The following is a 24,965-nucleotide window of genomic DNA, read 5'->3' on the forward strand; positions in this document are numbered from 1 at the left end:
ATATATATATATATATATATATATATATATAACCTTATGGTTGTACGGCAGTGAAGCATCAGTTCCAACACTGATCTTGCTGTCTTTGATGACGATGATGATGAGCCGACTGCCGTCTATAGCAAATGCAATCGGAATAGATCGATGGCAGTTCGTTAACACTAAAGGCCGTCGGAGTGAAATAAACTCTTCTTTGAATTGAACGGATGAATAACTTCGCTTTGCTACATAAACGACCATATTTAAAGGTGCCAATTGCTGTGACCGGACATTAGCCACCAGCTTGACTTTGTGGTTTTGTTTGTGTGGTGATCTCACGGGTTACTCCGATCAAAACTTCATTCCACATGGTTTATCTATACCTGAAAGGCCAAGCCGGATCAGTCAGACGAATAGCAGTGACTACCCACGCTACCATTAATCAGTCCGGGGGTAGTCGTACCGTCATCTGCGACAGCAGTGTGAAGCCAGTAAGGTGTCCCTTCAGGTGATCAGCGTGCCCTTATTTATGGGAGCTTCCCGAGGAAGAATGGTTTAGAAAATGTAGACCATAAAAACTGCAAACTGATTGCCTAGTGGTTCGTCGTGACCGTCGACGAATTATAGGGTTCGGTCGAAACGCAGTTATGATTTACGAAGAGCCTGATGTGACTCGAAGGGTATTTGCCGCCTGCGGTGGCATCAGATGTGAGGCATTTATGCCCTGTTCTTTGCTTTCTTGGGTTAAGCCAGTATTCACAATCAAGCAGATCAGACTCATTAGTCAAGCGAATCTTATTACCTACTGCATTGTGGGTTAGGCTTTCGAGTCAAAGGCTACGATCAGGTTCCTGGAACGATACCCTCCGCCCGTTAATGTGGAGCACCCAGTTGAACGGTGTTTCAGTTGTGTACTGCGCAGTTAGTCCTCCCCCTATCGAGACAAATAAACTCGCGAGTGCTCCCACCAGGATTAACTAAACTATTAATTGCATGCGACTCGTATTGGAAAACATTTTTCCTACCAGAGGCTTGTGCGACCAGTCGGGTTCAGATCTACATGCCGGAAGCTTCGTGACTGGAGCCCAACTCTGGCTTTTCGATCGCCGCTGTCTAGGCTTGGGCTACGCGTAAACATAACAGTCCTCGTGTTTCCTTTGAGTCACACGGTACCCACGGAAAGATGTCTCAGTGTGATGAGGGCAGGTTTTGTGATAAGAACCTCTTGCCTACGGATGTTTTGAGGTCTCAGAAGTAACTTTCCTTGTGTTGGTAGATTCCAACGAGGATGCTCCATAACCCATGGTATCTATTAGCTACTTTTGGCTACTACTTTTGACTACTACACATATGCCCCATAACCGAAATAAGTGATACTGAAAGCGCACGGCGTTGGACCAACACATTTTATCCGTATTTTCTTTTCAACACCATCGACATCCGTACGTGTGCCGGAGGGGTGCAAAAAGTGTGCTTGTTGCACAAGGACCTTTGGAAGCGCTATCCAACTTGGATTTTCCTGTTTAACAAAATGGATCATGTTAATCCAGCAGTTCTATTCCGCAAATGTCAGCGAAAAGCGAAGATTCTAGCATCCTACCAGTGACACACTTATTGACTAGGGGTGGGACAAATTTCGCCTCTAATTATGAGACCCGGTTAACTCGAGAAAGCTTCTTGGAGATCCGCACATGCCCACGGAAGTCAACATACAATTACCAAGTCGTCATTGTGCTTCACGGTTTATGGAGTGAGAAGCACCGCCAAAACAGAAATCACTATCTTGGATCAGTGAAAGAGATAGTGCTGCCTGGACATCTGTTGGAGTATGAAAAATAGGTACCTTTTCCACTCCGAGGACCAAAATCAGCTCGATTCTTGCTAATTCAACTCGTCGCGATGGGACTGGACCCTGTGGGTTTGTGGCGGTTTGTTGGTCTATACTCAGAATGTTCATACGGCACTCAGTCTCCTACCAGGTTGGTTAGTGGTTAGACTGGACCAGGTTTGTGGCGGTTTGTGTTGCCCCTTTACCCGTTGGTCTATACTCAGAATGTCCATACGGCGCCCAGTCTCCTACCAGGTTGGTTAGTGGTTAGAGTCTGACCAACACAATCTCCTGGCCCTCCAGGTTCAGGAATGGAGCATGTTTGGCGACTTGCTCTATAAACATGGTAATGCACAAACCAAACACTGTTTTCTTGAAGTCACGCTTTTGAGTCAAAAGTGCTGATCGAGGACCCCAGTTATCTTCCTGTATAGGTGTGGGTGCCCTTGGCAGTATCGCAGTCCACGTAGGACCATGATGCAACTAATAACATCATATCACATTTGCCGTCGCGTGGTGTCACCAACCGGGTCGCCTTGCCTGCTGCATAAAGCAAGGCAGGTAAGCGAAACAGGTCATTGCTGACGCCTCCCGTACACCTTCATGCATTCCTTCTTCTGCCGTACCCCACCGCATTGTAACTACTCTCCGCAGGTCCCAGCACTAAGACTTATCGCTTTGTTTGTTGTGCATCACGTTCAGCTGCAGATCCTGCGTGTCCAACTTTAGTAACAACCCTAAACAATTCAAAGTATGTTTTCAAACCCCGAAAACCGATCTATCTAGCTGGTTTTAAGGTCCGGATACCGAAGCAAGCGGGACAAGTGGCTCTTGCTCATACGTCGGATTCCTTTTACATTGATGTATGCTGCCTGTCAGGAACAAGGATACATGACGCAGTTATTGTAACTGAACTGACTGCTAACCTGCTCTCTTCCACGTTCAGGCTGCACAGCTCTGGTGATGCAGAGACCGGTGCAGCTGGCTGTGCTGGGGTGGGTTTTGTATTGAGCGACCGAGCGGAGCCATCTCTACATCATTGGATACTCTTTGATGGTCGTCTCTGCCCGGTTTGTCTGGCAACGTCTGTGAGAATCACGAGGCAGCGAGGTCCATCTTACCTTGTTTATTGTGTCTACTTCCATTCCAACAGACTAGTTCTAAATCTACCAAGGGTACTTTCTGTGATGTAGATGCTCTTTTACAATTAACCAAAAGCGCAGGCCTCGTTGTGGTTGGCGATGACGGGAACGCTCAGGTAGCTAGCTAGCGCGGCCGAAGCTCGATCGGGTGGTCGTCTTGATTTGAACATGAGGCGCACGGACAACGGCTTCAAGCGTGTGCTGATCACAGCTAGTCATATGCAGTACCGATTTCCGGAGCAACGGAAATCACTTGACAACGTGGTGTCCGCTGGAGAACCATTCACATCGCCGTCAGAATCTGTGGCAGGCTTGATCGCTCTATGGCCTCGTTAACTGGAGCTTGATCTGATTGAAAATGATTGAACAAAGCTTGAAATGATATGGTAGCCTGAGAAACATGATGTCATTCTTGCTGGTCCACTTTGTTCATAAGTTTTGGGTATCACCTTATCAATGGTTAGCAACGCTGACCGACATAGCCACGTCACGTAACGAGCAGCATGGTTGCATCTGATCGCGTATTCATGGTTTTTAACCTGCCGTTTATTTGACACCCGAATTTACCGGCTCATTCGTCTTGCACTGTCGACTATCTAATGTGTACACAGTCCTTGGTGGTGAACCCGAGTTCAACTAATCTACTTGAAGCGGACTTTGTACCTGACGCATTTAGAATCCGTGTTTCACTCTCCACTGATCTAAGAAACGATGATCACGGAAGGGAGATATTCTGGTTCGAAAACCGTTTACTTATTGGTGGGAGAATCCGGGATTCGCTTGTATAGACTCACCATTTTGTGATAGGCGAGTTATATACAATTGCGATTTTCATTTAGGGAAATTGTAGGAAAGTGCGTATTTATGCGCCGTATTGTACTCTCGGTTGATGGTTGAAGTGCAAACATTGGAGACTTGGAACATCCTGCCAGTGGAGCCGAAGTACTGAAGGATGAGGATCACGTATGAAAATGCGTGATTTTTTCTTTTTTAGTTTATTACGCAGTTTTTGACTCAGGCGACTTCGCAGTAATGCCTTGTCTAGCACTACATGAGACTGCCGTGAAAAATCCCGCCTCCAGGACGACAGCACCAGGAAGTGTAACCCGACCGTGAAATATTGGTGATAAGCTTATATGTCCTCTTTCAAAGAATATGAATTTCGGCATTAAGTTTCGGAGGGCCCCCTAATCACCATCCGGCGTTCTGCGCGACGAGGTGAAATGCATGTAAAGAACTAATCATCCCATGGGACTGAGACTCTAAAAGGAGTCCGCCGCCGAAATCCTGCTCAAACAAAATGACACTGTCTGGTACAAGTGCTTGCTTCTTTCATTCGCTTTATAATCGGATGAATTGAGTTATTTCTAACAAGAATTTGACGCAAGTACCGTCAACTGCATGAAGATATGACTCCAGCGCGATTAACACCGAATTCTTTTCCTGTTCCAGTCCTTCAAAATCACGATGGTTCAATTGCGACAAATTAGTACAACTAAATGTCTATGCCCCCATATCTTTTGGTGTCCGCTGTATATGACAGTCTCTGCCTTCCAAAAGAGAACGCTTGAAGGAAGAACAATTCCTGCTGATCTTGAGGGTGTGAATTTCCAAAGAAGTTGTAGTGTAGATGAATACGTTGATTTTGGCTATCGTTGTGCCCAGCTGCTGTCTTGTCTTGATCCACGCTTGGGATCTGCTGATAAACTTCGCTATGTATAGGTTTTCTCACACAGCGACCTCTTGAGCACCTACTGTTTCTATCCTTAACGTAGGAATAGTTGCCTTTACGATCTGTTATTTGCAGCTCGCATTTTGTGACTAACCTACCGAGAATCTAAAGGAAAGGACTTATGCTTGTCCAAAGAGCTTCAAGACGAGCAAGCTGATACATGTGCACCGCAGCGTGGATATGCCAGAGGGTTTAGTTTTGTTTAAGGATGGTTTGCGTAAACCACTGTTGATGTTCACTGAAGTGCTATCATTAGCCAATGAAGATGGTTAGTTACTCTTTGCAACCTACATAATTTATATTAAGGGTTTCAGGGTTATTTTTTGAGACCCATTAAGGCCCTTCCGAATTGTCCTATATCGCACGAGATGACCGCTGTGGTTGTTTTGCACTATCCGATTTATTGTAAAGGTTTTCGCTCACGGTCTATTCCTTGTCGGAGTCGTTCTTCACCATGCTGTTTGAAATCTGAAGCGTGGACTTCCCTTCTGTTTCTACTCAGCTTGTTCGTCGGAGCCGTCGCTACTTGCCACATGTCGCCAGACTCTGTCTTGTTTCCACATTTATTGAGGATGGATTTCGTCTGATTACTCAGTGGTCGGAACAAGTGGACTACATCAAAGCTGTCTGGCACGTTCCCTCCTTTTTCGCTGCTCTTTTCATATTGGCAAATATCATTCTACAGTTCGTTGGCAGCGGATTTGTTCTCAGTCGTTACCAAGTTAATGCCGGCGTCGCCGTACTGATGTCCACTGTGCTTATTCAGGTTAGTGTAGTAGTTCTAGGTATTCTCTTGGGGAAGAAGACTTATCATGCATCAAAATAATGCTTATGATTTATTTGGGTTTCCAGAATTGGTGGGGCTACATTTATACTACAGTATTCTGATTACGTACTGTGTGATGACTTCTCTACTGTGACCTATGACCATACATGGAGCTCACTCTCAGTACTACAATTGTCCATCTAATCTGACCTAATTCACTTGTTTTTTTCACAAGTTCTAACAGGAATACCCTTTATTACATCATAACATTTTCACAGCAACTTCGTACCGTGATTTCTTCTGACTGACATTGAGAATTTGTATAAAGCGTAAATAACTTCTGCTTTGCAGCTACGCTATTGCTCAGTTACTTAAGCAGCCTTTAATAGAGTTCACTTCTGATAAAATTTTCAGGATGAATATTTTGATCAAACAACGGTCCCAAATTCAGGTGAACATGTTTCGTGCGACTTGACTAACAATGAAACATACAGTGAACACATTTCGCTCTTGAAACTTGTTTTTCCCTATGTTATTTATAATCAGACTTGTACCTCAGACACAACCGTGCTTATCTTCACTTTGTCCACAGACATGATGTAGAAATGTTTTCCAGTTTAGTCTTCCGTTGCCTTACTCATTATTTCAGACGGTCACCACTAATCTTGCAATCGTTCTTTAGACAGCATCACTGTTATGTTAATGTCGCCTGCAGTTTTTTCTATTTTTTTCCAGGACCGTTTTCAGCGTCTTTGGTGCACATAGATCACTTCTACAGTTATGTGTGATATTTTCTGCTGGCATGTTCTAAACGCCACGAATTAGGAGGGTTCGACCATAATCATCTACCATGAAGCCGGTCTTGGCAACTTGAGACCTGCCGTAACCGTGTTAAACTTTTACCATGCACGCTAAAAATGTTTCAGCTTTGCTTATCTCATGGAGTAGTTGAATGAATGTAGGCTAAGAACCGGTTGCAGATTGTCCGGCCTCATTTACTTTAACTGACCTTAGCCCAAATTAAACATTATATTCTCCGAGGTACCGTTTTCCACCTAACGGTCACCGGACTGGTGGGCCCATGTGACCTGTATATTTGTCTCGTGGGACGAGATCAACAAAAGTCTTTATATATCGCTCATCTTCATCCGCATATGCACTCCATCCTCATGTGCATACAAGTGTTTTAGCAGATCATTTGCATTTCTGGCGAATTGTGTTCTTAATTTCATTCGTGTAAATTCGGAAATTCTAAAATACGTTATCTAAGGAATTCCTACTAACATGCAATGGTTTTTAAGAGAAACTACTATTTCCCGCCCTTTAATTCCTCCCCTGAAACACTGTTGTTATTCACCAGGGAGGGATATTCCCCCGGTTTGGGAAATATGGGTTGGTGAGTATGTCTTTTGCTCCATTGCGTAGCTCGTTGAGCTGTGTCTCGCAGCTGTGACTGCGTGCAAAGTTCGCTACATATTTAGGTTATTTGTAATCACCTGTGTAACTCTGTCCACAAACCATAATGGTAGTATGAAGATTAGCGATATGATTCAGTCAATAACTGACTCGTTTCATTTCCATTCGTTTCAGACAATCGGCTACAATGTTTGGACTCAGGTTTTCTTGATGCGCAATCTTTCACTGATAGGAAGTTTGCTACTGATTCTTGCGGAGGCTCAACAGGAGGCAAAACGTATCCTGGCTGGGCTCCCTTCTTCCGGTGAAAACGCTCCCCGACAATACTTGCTCCTTGGTGGTCGCATTCTTATCATCCTCATGTTCGTTACCCTAATCCATCTTGGCGGAAGTCTATTTTACCTCATTCAGGTAAGAGTCCTACGTGTTTCATTCATTTGTCATTGTGACGGGAAATATTTGACTGTAATAAGTTGGCAACCGCTCAATTTCGTCTCTCTAAGAGGAAGAATGCCATTCTCTTCAAATAAATTGATGAACTATGTGACCGTCTTGTGCAATAGCACATGGGGCGTGTGTTACGATAAACTGACAATGTAACACATTAAGTACTAAGGTGCAGGAGGTCTTGGTATATCTACACTGTTGATATGACTGATATCAAGCGAGTGGATTTCGAACGTGTAGGGCCTCATTACAGAAGTCCTGGAGCTCCCTTAGGGTAGCGAAAGTTTGTAATTCGACTAGTGCCTATGGAGTTTTGAACCAGTAAGGGAAAAAACAGATATTTATACTAAAGACATGGGGAGTTCTGCGCACGATGCCGTCCTCTCACAGTGATTCTAACTTCCTGATTACTCCGGTACTCTGTTCAAAATCGCAGACAGTGCCCCAGCACATTCTGTAGTCGTCCTTAGACAAGTTTGAACCATCTACTGCAGTGGTTGTTAACTTATTTTCGCATTGTACACCATTGTCAGTATATGACCTAAATAATACGACAGTCAATCCTGGATCACTAGGTTTACTTATCCTTCTGTTAACGTTAGCCAGAAATCAAGCGAACTTCAGGAATCACAATGTTTTACTCATTTCGAAAATGACGTCAGTTTCGGGCTACTTGTCGTTACTTTTTATTGGCTAGTTTAGGGTGTGTACTAGGTGACAAGCCTTAGTTCGGTTAGTTTTTTTCACTCGGACTTTGTAATACTCACAGGCATATCTGTACGGATGAAACTCACATACACGTGGCTATATCAGCTTTGATCCTTCGAAAAACCTATCTGAGAAGCCAGCTGGCACAGGATTGAACCTATCAGACTACAGTAAGGCAGATATGGCAGCTAGGAGCACAAACTACTTGTATGCAGTTCACAGCAGATGATAGTGGTGTACAAAGTAGCTTACTCTTCCATAGGCGGTGAATTTAACATCTGCGACTTCCGAAACGATAAAAGTATCAGACAGAATTTCCCTTACTTCTTGCAATACGCTAAGATTCATTTTGGCTAATAAATAATAATAGTACTAATAAGATGCACACCCTAGGACAAGGATGAAATGAAACAGCATCAATATTGTTAGTAGCAAAGCTATTGCTTTGAAAAGAACATTGAAGTGATACATGGACTGAATAAATAAAGCGGACTTATTTACACCGAAGTTAACATAACGGTATCAACCCCTGAGTTTAGTAGGTCCATAGATAACAACCGACAGTGCAGTGATGAGGTACGGGCACCTGACAACAAACCGGAGCAGCAACCTCTTGGCTGTACACGCGGACTCCATTTTACGTTTGAGTGTGTGGAATTTTTGCTCGTTTTTTCTGGTCTAAACTTTTCTCACTATTTACTTATTCGCTGAGCCTGAAGAGGGGACTTTTGCGAATTTTTATGTTGTTACCAGCAAATACAGATGCCGACCTGATATCATATACTTGGACCTCAATATTCACCAACCCGGTACCCGGCATAAGTGTTGTTACGTGCACACAAAATGTAACATGTTGCCTTGTTGCGTGAGTGGAACCTCACTGATAAGTCACAAATAGAATAAAACGTTTTTGCGGTGAAAACACAGCCGTTTTGGCCATGCAGCTGTCGTCCATGGCAGTTAGGACTGGGTAGTCACTGAACAACAGAAGAAAATCAATTAGTAGTGAGGGTGAGTGTCAAGTGATTCAAACATCAACGGAATCGGACTAAAAACATAGTTTTTGAGTAATCGGTATCCTCAAATCTGGAGTATCTACTATCCCATGAATCCTTGAAATTCCCATCTGGTGTTGATGGTGGGGGAACTCCGGTTGAGAGCTATTGTCTTACTGTTCCCCCAATTTCACTGGGTTTACAGATTGCACTGCTTCCATATAGCGGTGCGGTTCTGACAAATTCCTACAGTAATTGGATGATTCTCACAAGCTAGGCACTGGAAGGGTGCTACAGCTGAACGATTATTATTATTTCTATTATTATTATTACCAAGGGACCATGTTTCTTCCTCTGAGATGTCTGTGCCTTGATAATACGTTTTTACTGGCTACTTTTAATTAAACGGTGACATTGTTAGGTTACCTTCACTGGCCTTATGTACAAGTAATCAACACATGATGTGATTCCTGTGGTAATCCCAAAGTCATATTTTCACAAGTGATGGAGGATCGTGCTAAGATGTCCGCATTTAAGTAGTAGGTTTCTTTGTTGGATGGGTTACGAGTTACGATATCTGATTCACTCCTATCCTGTTTTTTGGAATTGGTTTGCGTTGGACACGAGTTCCGACAGAGCAGTGTTTCGTCAGCCCCAATTCCAATTAATTGGACACGAGTTCCGACAAAGCACTGCAGTGTTTCGTCAGCCCCAATTCCAATTATGGTGGTTATTCCCCTCTGAATACCTCTTGTGAAAGCCTAAGTTTGCAGCGAATTCCATCTTTCTGTCGGTGAAATGCAAGGTTCCAGGCTTCCACTTGTATTCCGGATCTTACGCGAAATGCGTTCGGTGATGCACCTAGGTTCGTACACCCGTTCTGTTGGTTTTGTTACCTTTTTTGCTAAATTACTGAACATTGGGTTGCACGTGTTGTATTCGAATACGACAGTGTTGTCAGAACGCACGAGGTTCCAATGGTTACTTTGAGAATTAATTGTGTGTATCATTCGAATAGTGACCAGACTTTCGTGACTACTGCAAACATGCCGTTAAATCGGATAGGTCCAAATCTGTCACTAGATCCTATGTGATTGCGAACGCGTCGCACGCACTCTATCTACATTTGGTCTGTGTTCTAATCTCTAGTATTCTCGTGAGACTCACGATGGACCTATTATTGATCGATTCGCATTACATTTCGGTTTGGGGTTCATTATGCATCGCGCGACTCAACTTTCACGACACTGTTATTATACTCACATTTGTTTTCGTCACACTTGTTTTTTGTGCGGACTGGCACCCGAGTGTTTTTTTCCATACATTCTCAAACACATTTGGCTGCGTCTCCTGCTTTGAAATTGTTAGGTAGAACTGGATATTCGAGATTGGGTGAAATACTACCGGAATACTTGCGATTAGAGAAGTTGCTCTCAACCTTCTTCCGGACCCTTTGCAGCAAAGCTCGTTACTGCCGCTGTATCGGCCAATCCTATAAAAGCAAATCTTTATAGGTGCACGACGGCAGCTCTCTAAGTTTTCGAACAGGTTGTCAATGCAACATTCGCAGAGATTTTCATGTAGGATTGGTCAGTGGACATAAGTCTGACAAATAGTCTTCTGGCCCTTCGAGTTTGGGGTTGAAACGTGCCTGGTGCCTTGTTACTTAAAGCTAGGATACTCTTGTGGTCGTCCGCCAACAACCGCTATCTTGCAGTTGGGGTTTTGAGCCAAAGGCTTTCAGTGAGGACCCTGATCGTTTCCCTGTCTTGGTTTAGGAACCTTGACGGTGTCTCGACCCACATACAACCATGGGGAAGAGAGTGGACCTTGTCGTAGTGTGGCGTTTTGTGTACCTCGGCGACCGATTGAGCTATACTAAAGGGTGGGTGGGTGTCCGCGCGACACTCAGAGCCTCTCATACCAGGTTGACGAACACAGTCTCCTGGCCCTCCAGGCTGGGGGTTGGAATATGTGCGGCGACGTGTTTCTTAAAAACGGTAATGAACTTGCATTTCCAGCCGAACAGCGCTGCCTTGCGGTTAGGCTTTTGAGCCAAAGGCTTTAGTTAAGGACCCTAATCATCCTTCTGTCTAGATGTGGGCGTCCTAGCGGTATCCCAGCCCTCGTACAACCATGACATTCACAACTAACAATACTCTCCTGTCACATCGGTCGTCGCGTGGTGCCATCGCCCAGGTCGCCGTACTTGTTGCACACAGCAGGGCGGCTTAGCGAAAATGTGCCTACTGGTGACGCCTCCCTTCTTACACTTCCACGTTTTCCGTATTCCACACTCTCCCACCAAAATCTGAATGCTTTCTCCGCAGGTCTCAGCTCTAGGACTGGCTGTTTTGTTCGTTTTGCATCACACTCAGCTTCAGCATCTGTACATCCGAGTTCAGTCACAGCCCTAAACACTTCGAAGTCTGTTTTCAAACCCCAAAAGCCTGTGTCCTTAGCAACCTCTAATGTTCGCACACTGAAGCAAGCAGGTCAACAGGTAGCTCTTACTTGCGCGCTGGGTTCCTTCTGCATTGATGTATATTGTCTGTCAGAAACAAAAATGCAGAGCGCAAGTACTGTGATCGAACTGACTGCCCCGTCTGTCTCTTCCGGGTTCCGAATGCGCACCTCTGGTGATGCAGAGGCCGGTGCAACTGGATATGCTGGGGTGGGTATTGTATTGAGCGAACAAGCGGAAGCGTCTCTGCTTGATTGAATACCCGTTAATAGTTGCCTTTGTGCGGTTCGTTTGGCGACATCAGTGAGGGAATCTAGAGAAAGTGAGGCTCACCGCACCTTGTTTATTGTGTTTGCTTACGTCCCAACTGGCTGTAGCTCTGAATCTGCCAAGGACAGTTTCTATGACGTTCTATGTTCCCTTCTACAGCAGGCTAAAAGCTCAGATGTTGTGGTTGCTGGTGATATGAACGACCAGGTGGGTAGACTAGGCGCTACTGAGGCTCGATTGGGTGGTCGTCTTGTTTTGGACACTAGGCGCACAGAGACTTCAGATGTGTGCCGATCACAGAGTGTTGCTTTGCAGTACGAATTTCCGGAACAGCGGAAATCGCTTGACAATGTGGTACCCATCCACAAACCAGCACCGAATCTAAATAGACCACATCGTCGCCAGTTATTGGTGGCGAGGGTCAATCACCGCCTACCGCTCCTTCTGGAACACCAGCGTGGACTCCGATCGTGTACTTGTACGCTGCTGCCTTTCATTGCGCTTTTCACGTGTACGCCAATCGCGCACACCACTTAAGCTTTGAGACGCTAGTGGACCCAGAGGTCAAACAAAACTATCAGAACCAGCTCCTCGAATGCTTGCTGGACACTACGGTGTCGGATATAAACGACCACTGGGAAAAAATATCCAAAGCGCTACTCAAAGCCAGAATATCTGTTTGCGATACAACCCAGCCAACCACATCCAACCATTGGATCTCTGATAGGACCGTGTCCTTTCTGGAGACCCGACGACAGATTCCATCCGGTGCGTCATCCGACGCCGGGTGAAATTGAGTGTCCGGGCAGACCGTGGAACTTGGTGGATACGAAAAGCCCAAAAAATGGAAGGTGCAAAGAATGTTGGAAACGTGCGCAAGTTGTTCCACTTAACTCTTTTGAATGGCCCTCAGAAGCCTCTTGTCAGCAAACTAATCGGAGACCGAAATGGCTCCCTGATATGCAGCAAAGCAGAACGTTTGGACCGCTGGGCACAGTACTTCGAACGGCAATTCAATGGGCCACCTGCTACCTCCAATCCAGGATCCTGGCCTTCAGCAGAAAGGTGGGCGTAAATATGAAACCGCCTTCAGTTTCAGAAGTGTCCAAATGTATTTCTTTACTCAAGCGTCATCGTGCTGCTGGTCCTGATGACTTTCCACCTGCTCTTTTCAAGGATGGCGGTGGACTCCTCAGCCAGTGCCTATTTGGGTCTATGTGGGAGAATGAGACCGTCCCAGACAACTGGGACGAATCGATAGTAGTGCCCATTCTCAAAAGGCGTACTCGCAGTGGACGTAGTAACCACAGAGGTGTTAGTTTGACGCCTATTTTGACATGGCTTCTGGCGTCACTGATTCTTCAGCGTCTTACGGTGGCACGCGAAGCCTTGACTCGTGAGAATCAAGCGGGATTTCGACCGGGTAGAGGCTACGTTGACCAAGTCTTCATACGCTGTCGGGTGTTAGAGTAACGCCACATGTACAGACGACCCACAATCCTGGCGTTTCTTGACTTCAAGGGTGCGTTTGATTCTGTCGATCGATCAGTGCTGTTAACTACACTTGCCCAATAGGGTATGCCCCAGAAGTTTGTAAACATAATCCGATCCCTATATTCACATAATTCTGGGCGAGTGAGAGTGTATGACGAGCTGTCCAGAAGCTTCCGTACAAAACTTGGTGTCAGATAAGGACGTCCAACCTCTCCATTCTTGATTAAGTAATGAGGCGAACACTGGACGGTCTTCAAAACCCCGGTGTTCAATTTGTTGCCGGTGAGAGCCTTGTCGATTTGGAGTACGCAGATGAGGTCGCCCTCATCTTTGAAGGTCGAAGCGAAGCACAAGCCCTGTTGAATAAAATGACCACCATCATACCATTTTTGGCATGCGCCTTTCACTAAAGTGCAAAGTCATGCTTCAGAACGCGTCATCTGCGAACATGTCCCTTACAGTTCAAGGAGAATCACTGGAGATTGTGGAGAACTTTACACACCTCGGTAGTTGTATTAGCTCTGACGGAAGTGTGATTGATGAAGTCAGTGCAAGAATTCCAAAGGCTCGAATCACGTCTGCTAATTAGCGTCACTTGTGGCGTCAAAAAGGCATCTCACTAGATCTTATTTGTCGTGTGTGCCAGGCTACAGTAAGGGCTGCGTTTTTGTATGGGTGCAAGACATGGCCCATGCGGACAGATGATGTGAGGCATCTTCATATTTTCGACCACCGATGCCTCAGAGGCGTGGTTGGTTTTGGATGGCGTCAGCGTGTTGGTAACGAGGTGATAAGAAAACGGGTATTTGGTTGTGCTGGTACTTCATTCCGGGAAAACATCCAGCATCACCGACCACGATGGTTCGGTCATGTGCTCCGCATGCCGAAACACAGCCTGTCGAGACGAGTGTTGTTCTCCGTGTCTCCTTCAGGATGGCGCAAACCGCGAGGTGGACAGCACATGACTTGGCAAAAAGGCGTTAAAGTGACCACGAAGAGTTTGGGTGGTATTGGTATTGTACGCCTTCCAGGATGGGGTCCTCGTTACACCGCCTGTATTCAGCTGGAGATGTTGCAAGATGTGGCGGCTAATCGATGTCGATGGCGTTCGTGCTGTCAGTTTCTTTCCAGATTGTCTGATTGAGCAGTTGGAGGTGTAGACACCTCAGTATGCTTGACGCAGGCTAGCACTAGATCCCCTCCCTAACCCACTGTTTTTCTCTTATGGACCTTATGTTTGTACGCCAGTGAAGCATTAGTGGCAACACTGATTTTTCTGTCTGATGATGATGACGACAACCATGAAATATACAAACAAATATGCCTGAATGCCACATCGGCCGCCAGCTGGTTGTCTGGTGGTCTTCTTATGCGATGGACCTGACACACCGGATAAGCGAAAGTTGGCACCTTTCACCTTCGTTCATTGTCTCTAAATTTCTTTCATGTTACACTTATTGGTAGGAAAATCATTCAGACTCCCGGGAAATTGACTAATTGCAGCCATTGGCTAAATCTTTTGCTTCGCTTTCGCTTCTGTCTGTTTACTTATTTAAAAATCAATTGTAGCTCTGATTCGGCGAAGGTTATTTTCTGTCAAAGTCCTCCACAAATATGCGAGATACCTACATCTCCGACACTCAGTCGGACAATCAGGATAGACACTGGCAGCATGATCGCCACTGGTGTCGGTTAGACGCCCATATCGTTCAGTGTCTCCAGCCAAGCACAGAAAGGTAGGGTCTCATGGACCCCATCCTAGAAGGCGAATAACACCAACAGCACCCAAACATCCACTCCCGTCTGCAAATGCCATGTTCTGTCCACTTGTAGATTTCTACTACCACAGCCGATTCAGGTGTAGTTAGGACACTGGTGGCCAAGAACACGAAGATGCCTCGGAAAGTCTATCCGAAACGGTCGTATCTCGCTAACTTACAGCAACGCGGTCTGCACTGCATTCGGATACACGTGTGTTTTGCTACCTAGTGCTATGTCTTTCTGATTGCGCAAGTGAGATCACGGTCATTAGGATTTGTGCGATGACTTCGTCTGTTGCATAACCGTTAGAGTTAGTGCTCTTCGCGGCAGGTGGTAACTCGGCATGTGTAGCCCATGGTCGTGCCACCTGAATTTGCAGTACTGGGTACATTCCTTGAATAAAATACCTTGTGCTTCAACAAAGACCCATTTTCTAGTCATCTGATTGCGAAGTTGCTGTTTCAGGACCATTCCAACTATGGTTATAAGAAATCAGTAATTAAAGATCTGAAGATCTCTAATCCTCCACCAGAAATTGCCAAGTCCCGCAGTGGTACAACAGTGTTGTAGTGCGACACTGTAGTGTGATGCGTGAGTCCTTTGAGACCCAGTGCTATGTCTTTCTTGAGACACAAGTGGTACATATTGGCAAACATAGTTCTGGACTTTGAAATTCTTGCGTTGACTTCAACTAGACCTTAGCGCAAATGAAACTTCCGTCTGGACAAAACGGCTTGCCGAAACCAAAATTCAAGGACCAGAGGAGGCTGGTGCAGTCAGGAATGTACGGAAGCCGCTTTGGTTCATTCGTAACACAGCATACACAGGACCACGTGTTAGTGAGTAGGTTTGAAGTAATATTGGAAATCTAATATGTAGTAAAACCAGCATTTAGACCGCTGACCGGAGTGATAATCCAACAAGAGTTAAATATAGTATAATGTGACCTTGTAATCGTATCATCGGCATATTCTTCAGCACGACTGTTCAGTCGACCCGCTGTCATTGTGCCTGGGACCTTCATTCGACCCGCTCAAAATGGACTGTGGTCTAGATAGCTCATTTTATTAGGTATTGTTTTGCCTTTGCATTGAAGGGTCACCGCACCACTGAACAAGGTGAGCTTCCATTAGCATTTCTTCAAGACGGTGCTGCGTATCTGACGAAGTTGTTTGAACTTTCCAGAGGACTGGGAAAACAGTCGGCCTCAAATCAGTTGCAATATGGCCGCTAGCTTCCTTAGTAATGCGAAGGCAAACTCCGGCATTGGAGACTCAAATTCGAGACCATATAGGGGAGTTTCGGTTATGTAGGTAGGGCATCGATCACAACTTTATATTACGTCCGGTGTTTGAATAGCGTCATGCATACCCCCGAAAACAGTTTTCCTCAACTTCAATGAGTCCTTCGCCCGGGCTAATAAAGCAACACTTCTGAGAGTAGGTAGATGAGGGAAATGCCGTCAGAATTTGTCGAGATACTTTGTACTGTTTATGTTAAAACCTTTAGTTCTGTTGGAATTTAGCCCAAGTCTCCCGCAAATCATGAGGTTCGTAAAGACTGTCCTGTATCATTCCTCTTGCTTGATTTTGTTTTTGATGCAGTCATGTGCTGCACAGTCCAGAGGATCATGATTGCATCTGGAGGAAGCTTAATGGACGCAGTTCATCCGGACAACATTATTTCGTCACTTGGTGATCACCAGTCTGCACAGGCTGTTCTAACTAATGTCCGAAGTGGTCCCCTGTTTCGGTATGCATTGAAAACTAAGTTTAAGTCTCGCTCCAGGATTTCCATTCCCCTGTTGCTCCTTTGAGATCGTTTTTGGCAGCTACATAGGGCTGTGGTTGTGCTGTGACAGATGAAACACGCATCAGCAAAGGCCGAGCAACACTCCTCAATTTGTGTCACTTGTGGCACCAAAAACAAATTTTAGTGAAATTGAAGAAAGTCGCCAGGTTACTGTTCCCACATTTGAGTACCTTAGACATCTCCAATTTTCCGGTCACCACTGAGTAAAGAAGCGGAATTACTGGAACAGCGAATAAAACTTATTAGAATGAGGTGTTCGGAAAATACACTACCACTTTTTACCAAGAGGGATGCTGCTTTTCATTCCGAACCTATGCTGGTGAAACATTCGAGAAGGACAGACCATGACATGGATGCGTCAAGCGATAGCGGCTACAACCAAACTGGGTACCATGGGCTTTTCACACCTCCCTGGTTTAAAAAAAAAACAGAACACGACACGTAGTCTTTCCCAGTGGTATTCAGGCTATCACTGTCCATCCGAACTGACAACGTAAAGTTTCTCTGTCAGTGTGTGCTGGGCTACTGTTATCTAAGGTCTCGGAAGTACGCTGGTTTTAAGCACATTGGTGGCCTCTTACTCTAGTATGTTGCTCAGACGTGTATCTCTTTCTCCCGATGGAGACACTGTGTTCTTAATCGTCTTCCTTATTCCACTGAGTCTCCACCCCTTCTCATTTCCCCAATCATCTAGTGCCCTTTTTCCTCCTGACAGCATGGTAGTCGGTGCGGCTGCCGGTAATGTTGGAAGAATTAAAAAAATATCACGGGTACTATTAACTAATAACCTATTCTCCCATCAGGTTTTAGTGTGTAGTTCATGCGCATTTTAAGTCGACAAAGTATCTCCGTAACTTTTGCATGGATCATACGAACTAGTATTTCCGAGTATCAAACCAATTAACTTTTACAATTGCCTATTTACCGTTTGCAAAGTTTCGTCTTTTGGAGTAAAACGTCACTCCTATGTCCTACTTCGTATGAGAATGATACGCAGTTTTACTTTTGTTAGAACCCTGTTTCACATATTTCCTGTAGTGGTAAGTGCCTGCATGAGTGAGGGGCAGTCGGGTAGAAGCGTCAAAAATGTTTAGATCCGAAGCCCGACCATATAGAATATGATGTTTTTAGTCCCGACATTTTGGTTACCACCTTTTTCAAAGGCTTCACAAATGAAGATATGGTAAGTAAACTTCATTTGGATCGATCGCCGTGAGTTCTCGTCGGTCAGAGATATGGTAAGTAAACTTCATTTGGATCGGTCAATCCGATGCTGGTGAACGTACGTGTGCGTTTGTGTCATGTTTGCTCTCCAGACCAGTTTGGTCCATTTGCCTAACCTCAGTCAACAGTCGGATATATGAGAAGAAAAACTACGAAACGTTCGCTTGTGATGTTGTCTTTCGTAGGAAAGAGGATGACAAATGACCCAATACGAGTGGCAGGGGATCTGGTCGTAAATTCGCTGTTGCCTATCACGAGGAAGCAAAGGATACGAAAATCACACAAGTTAAAGACTCCAAATAGATTGTATCCTCAGAACTACTTGCATACTGCCACTGACAGTTTGTTAGTATGTGAATTCGAAAGCCCAATTAGTAAACTTTTGATGGCAACCCACCAGCAACCGGATAGTGGCTCGCGTCCTGGATAGAGGTCGTCCAAATTAATATGTCCATATTAATATGCCCGCATCATATCGTTATATAGGATTTTCTGAACGGACAGTTATAACGGTGGTGTTAACTTTGTAACGAACTAACAAAACTCACAATTTTTAATAATTTGTTTCTTGTGATAAAGGCGGTCGAAGTCCTGCAGTGCCCACCACCTTTCACAATGAACAGGCAATTCACGCAATCAGACTACTCCACATCCTCGAATAACAAGGTGATCTACAGAAAAACAAATCGGTGCATCTTGGCCCTAATCTTTGTGATCATCAAAGCTGCCACGTTTGTTTTGTTGGCACGTAATTCATTTCCAAAGTAAATAGTGTGGTGTTGCGGCCGCTAGCGTAGACGCAGGACTCAAACCAGGAATCCTTTAACAAAGCGATATCTGAACACTTGAAGAGATGCGGAATAACGGATGTATTAATTTGTCTCACCCTATTTTTGTTTAGATTGTCCCACCATGTGTTCCTCACGTTTGGTTTTCTACTTGCAGTCGGCCGCTAATTTGGTCCTCATCCTTTTGGTCGCCATCGGATACAAGACGAAACTGTGTGCTACCGTGTTGGTTTTGTGGCTGACCGCAATGAACTTCTACTACAACCAATTCTGGGCTGTACACAATGACAGCCTATTGTGGGACTTCCTCAAATACGATTTCTTCCAAACATGGTCGGTCATCGGTGGCCTGGGTTTGGTAGTGGCCTACGGTCCAGGTGGAGTAAGTGTGGATGACTACAAGAAGAAGTGGTAGTCCTTGTCTTGTCCATCTAAATACTACCGCTGCCAGCCAGTCCTGTGTGGCTAAAACCTATTCCGCTTGCATTGTGTGCAAAATATGATAAGAAGAGTTGACCCCTATGACCGTAGAAGAGCCCTTTACTGATCAGACCTTGTATTACGAACCATGTCATTGTGTTCTTTTCATGTCTCACTCTGCCCACTTTGTTTAATTGCGTCGTTATTGTGCAGAACAACCGTCTTCTTTTTCCAGACCAACCTTTTTCTTTTCTGCACAAATCCGTATTTTCTTTTGAACTGGTTCGTTTTGTCGAGTAATATGATGTAATTACGTTTGTCTCCAATCCTGTTCCTAACATTCCGAGAGGGTTGACCCAGTGTTACTTTACGGTTTCATCAAACTGGTTAGAGTTGTGAAATCACACTTCATGATTGACCGGTGTGACCGATTTCAGCCTGGCACGTTATATCTTTGAGGGGCGACCCAAAAGACCTTGGATTAGCAACGGTGTGAATACCGGATAGTTCGACAGTTTACTTGACTCCAGATGTCTACTACGGTTGTGAATGGAAACCGCCAAGAGTCTCATTATGCTACGCCGTACAGTCACGTGACCTATGGAGTCAGTAATGGAAAGGTGTATTGAGGTTGTATGGACTTCACCACCTCACAGCTCTAACTAATTTCTGTTGCAGAATTTTCCACGGCTCTTGTAAGTTCCCGTCAAACGCAGGATCGCACAAAGAACCCAAGTACCAATTGAGAGTAGAGGTGATCAGTTTCGTGTTCGTAAAGGATTATTCAGAGCTACAGAATGTCATAGGGACGTGTGTGCTAACGAGATAGCTAGGATGCCCAAATGATGCCGATCAACGGTTCGAACTATGAAAGTTGTTTCGGTGACCCGCTTTGCTACAAGGAGTTAGAAAGACGAAGAATATGATAAATGTGTTGGCGTTAAAAAACGAATCGTATGTACAAATAATTGAAACATGAAGTCAGATGAAGGTGGTTGTAGTAGATATGACCCGAGGGACAGCCGATGTCTGTGGACCGTATGGGTTTTGTTGACTGTTCAAAGGATGCCCACTTGCGGTTGTCAGACTAGCGGGTGGTTCACCAGGATTTAGAGGGTTTCCAGGCCGAATTGACGCTGCTTGGTTTTGGGCCACTAGCTTTGCAACATGTTCACGTGTTAATAGAGCTAAACCCAACTGGTCCTCCTTGTTAAAAGGCTGGCCCATCAAACGTAGAAAACGTCGAGAAGCCTGAACGGCTTCTTCAGTGGATAGATTCACAAACGCATCTTGCAACTGAGACTGGATCCATCCGGGCAATTTTGAACGCTTGTCAGCTCGGGCATATCGCTACAGTGGAATGAAATCAAAACAGAATCAGAAACTAGTCGTTCAGTTATGTACAGCTGCTGTGCCACTCGAAGAAAGCACGAGGGCTGCCAGGTTGTCTAAGTCTATACAGTAGCAGATCCGGAGGTGGGCTTCGAACCACGGATCATCCGGTCAGTGAGCTCGTGTCTTAACCACTGAGCTATCTAGAAAAATTAAACTTGAGAGGAAACAAAAAAGCAATCGGTGAGATAGTATGCATAGGGAAATGATCTTTCATCGAATCCCACTGAGACCAGTATATCCTCGATTATAGATTACACTAATCACAGATGGTTAGGGAACAAGACCTTAATTTATCCCAACTCAAATCAACCGTTTACTTAGGATCCTTACGAACAGCACACAATGCATCCTAGGGCAAATCAGCACCCATGACGTGACTTAACGAAAAAGAATGTCTCACACGCTTTACCACAAAATTAGTAGACTGGATCGGGAGATTTTATGCTCGTTTCAAAATTAAGACAACCCATTATTTGAAAAAAAGGGAGATACCAGATACCGGACGCTACTTCGAACGCTCAAGGCCGCACCGAACCGGGACGACTGCACGATCGCTGCTTACATGAATCAATGAATAGTAAGCATACATGAGGAAGCTGCTGTACCGATTGTCAGTTTACACGAAACTGCTGGTCATCACGGCTTCATCATTGCTTCATATTGCTATCGAATGCAAACATATTTCCTCGTTCTCCTCTGGGGCTCGGAATACTATGATACTCTTACACATGTAGGGGAGTGATAGTAAAGCTATGTACGGCGCTGTCAGTTTCCTGAATAGTGTGTATTTGTGGTGTGTGGGTGACGGCCGTATGGCCAGGCCACTTTGAACCAGAATATTGATTACTCAAAATAAGGGAACACTGATGTTCAATGGGTTCGACTAGGTTCACTGTTTTGTCACAAGCGAGTTCACCTACCTTATCAGCCAATATCATGATTCCGTAGTCAGATTTGCCGCGAATGGCACGACCCAAGCATTGTGCTGCATGCCGCATTGCATCGAAAGTGATGAATTCATTGGGCTGAATGTTGTACTGTTCTCGGAGGAAATCCAATCGGGCCTGAGAGAAACAAGTGTATATTTAAGCGTAGCGTTAGGGTTTGTAAGAGCCATGAGTCAAAATCGAGAACACTGCTCAGTATGTCTTGCACTGACGCGACACCAAGCATCCAACAACTGTCACCAGACAGTCGTTCGCTTCAAGCTACAAGTTGGATCCAGATAACATTTTCCATCGACTCATTCACAACCTCTATCGATAACCGACGGCTCTTGTCTGATTTTACGGTCCAGGATTGTCAAAACGAAGGTAACTCATGCGAAGATTACTCCTAATTAAAGCACAGAGGCACCCCACACTCAGCACTGATTATATGTTGGATGCTGGGCATGTACGTATCGACAATGAGAATACTGTTCAAGTTTTATACATCTCGATTTCTGACTTAGTGCTTGTTATGGTCCTAATGCAGAAACTTACGAAGGAAGTAAATCAAAATTATTGTCTAGGCTATCGAGTGGTTCCCTCTTGTAACCAATTCGTTGAAAAGTGACCATTTAAAATGTGTTTTCCGTGAGATTTTATGTATGACTTATACAGTAACCTTGCAGTGAGCATGCACAACACGCTCTAGGTCTCAAGTTAGTCTCAATAAAGATTTAAAGCGTACCCCCCCCCCAATCACTTTGAATAGGAAACGTTAAATACAGCATTGTTTCGTGCAGTAATTTTGAATGGAGGGCGACATTCACCTCTGCGTCTTCGATTACGTCTTGTGGTCAATAATTTGACTTCTTGACGGGCAAAGAAACGCTTAGCAAAACGAATTCTGACAATTCAACTTTGCGCGAGCGGAACTCGATTCACTGATCACCAGCCATCTGAACGGGACTAAACAAGGCGGACAGTACTCTTCATAGCATGAAACGGTCGATAATCCAAACTTAGGTTCCTCGAAGCAATATTGTTTACATGATTCAAATCTGTGCTCTGCGCTCAGAAAGACCCAAGGCTCATTCTGAGAGTGTGAAGACCCTATTGCTTGGTCACGCTACTTTCTGTTACTGTCGCATGACAAAACTAGTCCCCCAATTTGTTTAATTTGATTCCACTTCGCAAATTTTACGGTATACGAAACTGTACGGAATGAGTTCATCGTGAAACAGTATTGAACCTACTACTTTATTCCAACTGATCAGGAGATCACAAGGTTTCAGGATCAATAGGTATCGAACTTCACAGAAGCGCCATTGTCTTTTGTTGATATGTGGATACACCACCCTGATAAGTCATCTTTTTTGGTGGTTCCTATTCAAGGTCGTTTGGGTGAGAAAACTTATTGTGGACCCAGATAGTGCGACTAACGGCCATTGATCAAGAACACCGTACACGAAAGATTTAGCTAGTTTTCAGGTTCAAGTAGGACATGAAGTTGAAGGAAACTTGGAGAATGCACCTATCTGGTGGTCTCCAAGAAAGGTGAAGCCGATTTTAGGCTGTCGAGGAGTTTGGAACAGATTTATGGGTAGTGTATTTCGTTTAAGCCATTATACAGGTTTACGATGCTTGCACTAGCATGCGTCAACCACGGAGCAGCACTGGCGTCACACGAAACTGAGAATTCCATACCACCCTCAGAAAGGCCGGACACAAACAGAAATCCATAACTCTTATGCGGAAAACGAGCGGTAAGGTACTTGGTGGCTACCTAAAGAGGAGGAAGAACTCACGTCTCGAAATCTTTCAAAGACCGGTTTTGGAGGTAGTGGGTGAGTAATGCATCATTTACCTTCAAAGCAAGAGTTGATTTCAAACAGAAACGACCGCGACTAGTGCGCTGCATTTTTACTCAACAACTTACCTTGAATATTCTACTCTGTGTGTACACGTAAGGGACACCAAACATAATGACACAGCGCCCAAGGTGATGATCTGAACAAGAAAAGTGGGATTTCATAAATACGTTTACAGGATTGTCTGTTGCTTAAAAAATGGAAATGGGTCAGCCTGAGATGGTATAGGGCGGGGCCTAATGATGCCAACGCTTCTGTGAGAGATGTATGCCGTGTTAATGCCTTCTGAAGACGTTCGTGTCACAACCTTGCTTGAAAATGAAAGACTTATCTCGAATACCGTTAACCATTTGGTGCAAGACTGTCAGTCAAAAACGCGAACGCTGAGATAAACGACCAACTAACGGGACAGGAACAGTAGAAGTGAAGGTCTATTGAAGACAACTGTCGCACTGACCAAGGGATCCCAAGCTGACAGTTGATTCCCAGGGTTATACCGTTCCGCCTAATTCGTCAGCACTCATCTGCAGCACAGATAAACTGTGTGAGACATAAAATCCGGCAACAACGGTAGACTAGCATCAAGTATACCTCAGAAACTCGTCTGGACAGCAGCATGTTAGAGTTGGATTTGTTCCAGTGTGTTGACAAGGCACATTACCATCTGTTGATATCTCCTTATGTATGCTAGCAACTTGATTCATCCCCCATATAGCCCTGTAACCACCCTACCTAGGTTGGAAACCATCGAGGATAGGCTCACCAAATTGAAACTGAAGATAGTTTAGGCTTTTTCAGGATGGCAAAGCTGGATCCCAGTAAGAATAACGTGATTCGTGATCATATATACAAACAGATCAGCGGTTTGCGAGCTCACTAAACAAGAGCAAAGACATTTGCGCAGCAAGCGTCAGTCCCCATAAAAAATCAACCTGGGGCGTTCTGAGATGATCCTTCTGGAGAGATGGAGGTCGGTATACTTCCGTGAAATCTCGTTTAATGTCCGCTGGAAGAGGCGTCGTTCATGCGCGAAATCGAGTTTCCACTATCACAATGCTTGATTCACTTATGAGTTAGCACGATCACAGCGACGTACATCGACGACAAGCTACGAATGAAGTACTGCGAAGCAGACGACTCAATAAACAAGCCACATACGAGTACTTGATGTATGGTTCTATCTGCGAACTACGATGAACGCACTTTAGCGTCTAAAGTGTGACGAGGAATGTAACCGGTTGGAAATGATGGATGATACAATGACAAGCAAGGCCAAGCCGAACTGCGTGTATACGACAGAAATTTTCGTGTCAACTGGTCAGATAAGGATGGTAACCGTAATTTCAGCAATAGCACTATTTTGAACACGGTGGAGGGTAGCGTGCACAACGTCTGCATGCCGGTTGACAATAGGCGGTGCCGTGATTGGCTCACTGCTGCATTCCAACTCTGGTGAGATACTAAGAACCCTAGAATTTCGGCATTTGTGGACGTATTATTTCAGGTGAAAGCAGTGCCGTAAAATCA

At 44.8% G+C, this 24,965-nt stretch overlaps 2 protein-coding genes across 2 annotated transcripts in view; one reads left to right on the top strand and one right to left on the bottom strand.

Annotated features, from left to right (window-relative positions):
* Positions 1-19,567, top strand: part of T265_00137 (hypothetical protein) — a gene marked incomplete at both ends in the record, with an annotated part of 25,117 nt that extends 5,550 nt beyond the window's left edge. Inside the window, 6 exons of the mRNA XM_009163794.1 lie at positions 5,184-5,447; positions 7,038-7,274; positions 11,586-11,687; positions 12,475-12,812; positions 17,946-17,997; positions 18,984-19,567. Coding sequence (XP_009162058.1) covers positions 5,184-5,447; positions 7,038-7,274; positions 11,586-11,687; positions 12,475-12,812; positions 17,946-17,997; positions 18,984-19,241 — 1,251 coding nt within the window. The remainder of the gene's footprint in view (positions 1-5,183; positions 5,448-7,037; positions 7,275-11,585; positions 11,688-12,474; positions 12,813-17,945; positions 17,998-18,983) is intronic.
* A 569-nt stretch (positions 19,568-20,136) lies between these two features.
* Positions 20,137-24,965, bottom strand: part of T265_00138 (hypothetical protein) — a gene marked incomplete at both ends in the record, with an annotated part of 34,138 nt that continues 29,309 nt past the window's right edge. Inside the window, 3 exons of the mRNA XM_009163795.1 lie at positions 20,137-20,596; positions 21,562-21,705; positions 23,507-23,577. Coding sequence (XP_009162059.1) covers positions 20,228-20,596; positions 21,562-21,705; positions 23,507-23,577 — 584 coding nt within the window. The remainder of the gene's footprint in view (positions 20,597-21,561; positions 21,706-23,506; positions 23,578-24,965) is intronic.

This window comes from Opisthorchis viverrini, assembly GCF_000715545.1.
Source record: "Opisthorchis viverrini unplaced genomic scaffold opera_v5_1, whole genome shotgun sequence".
Classification (NCBI taxonomy): domain Eukaryota; kingdom Metazoa; phylum Platyhelminthes; class Trematoda; order Opisthorchiida; family Opisthorchiidae; genus Opisthorchis; species Opisthorchis viverrini.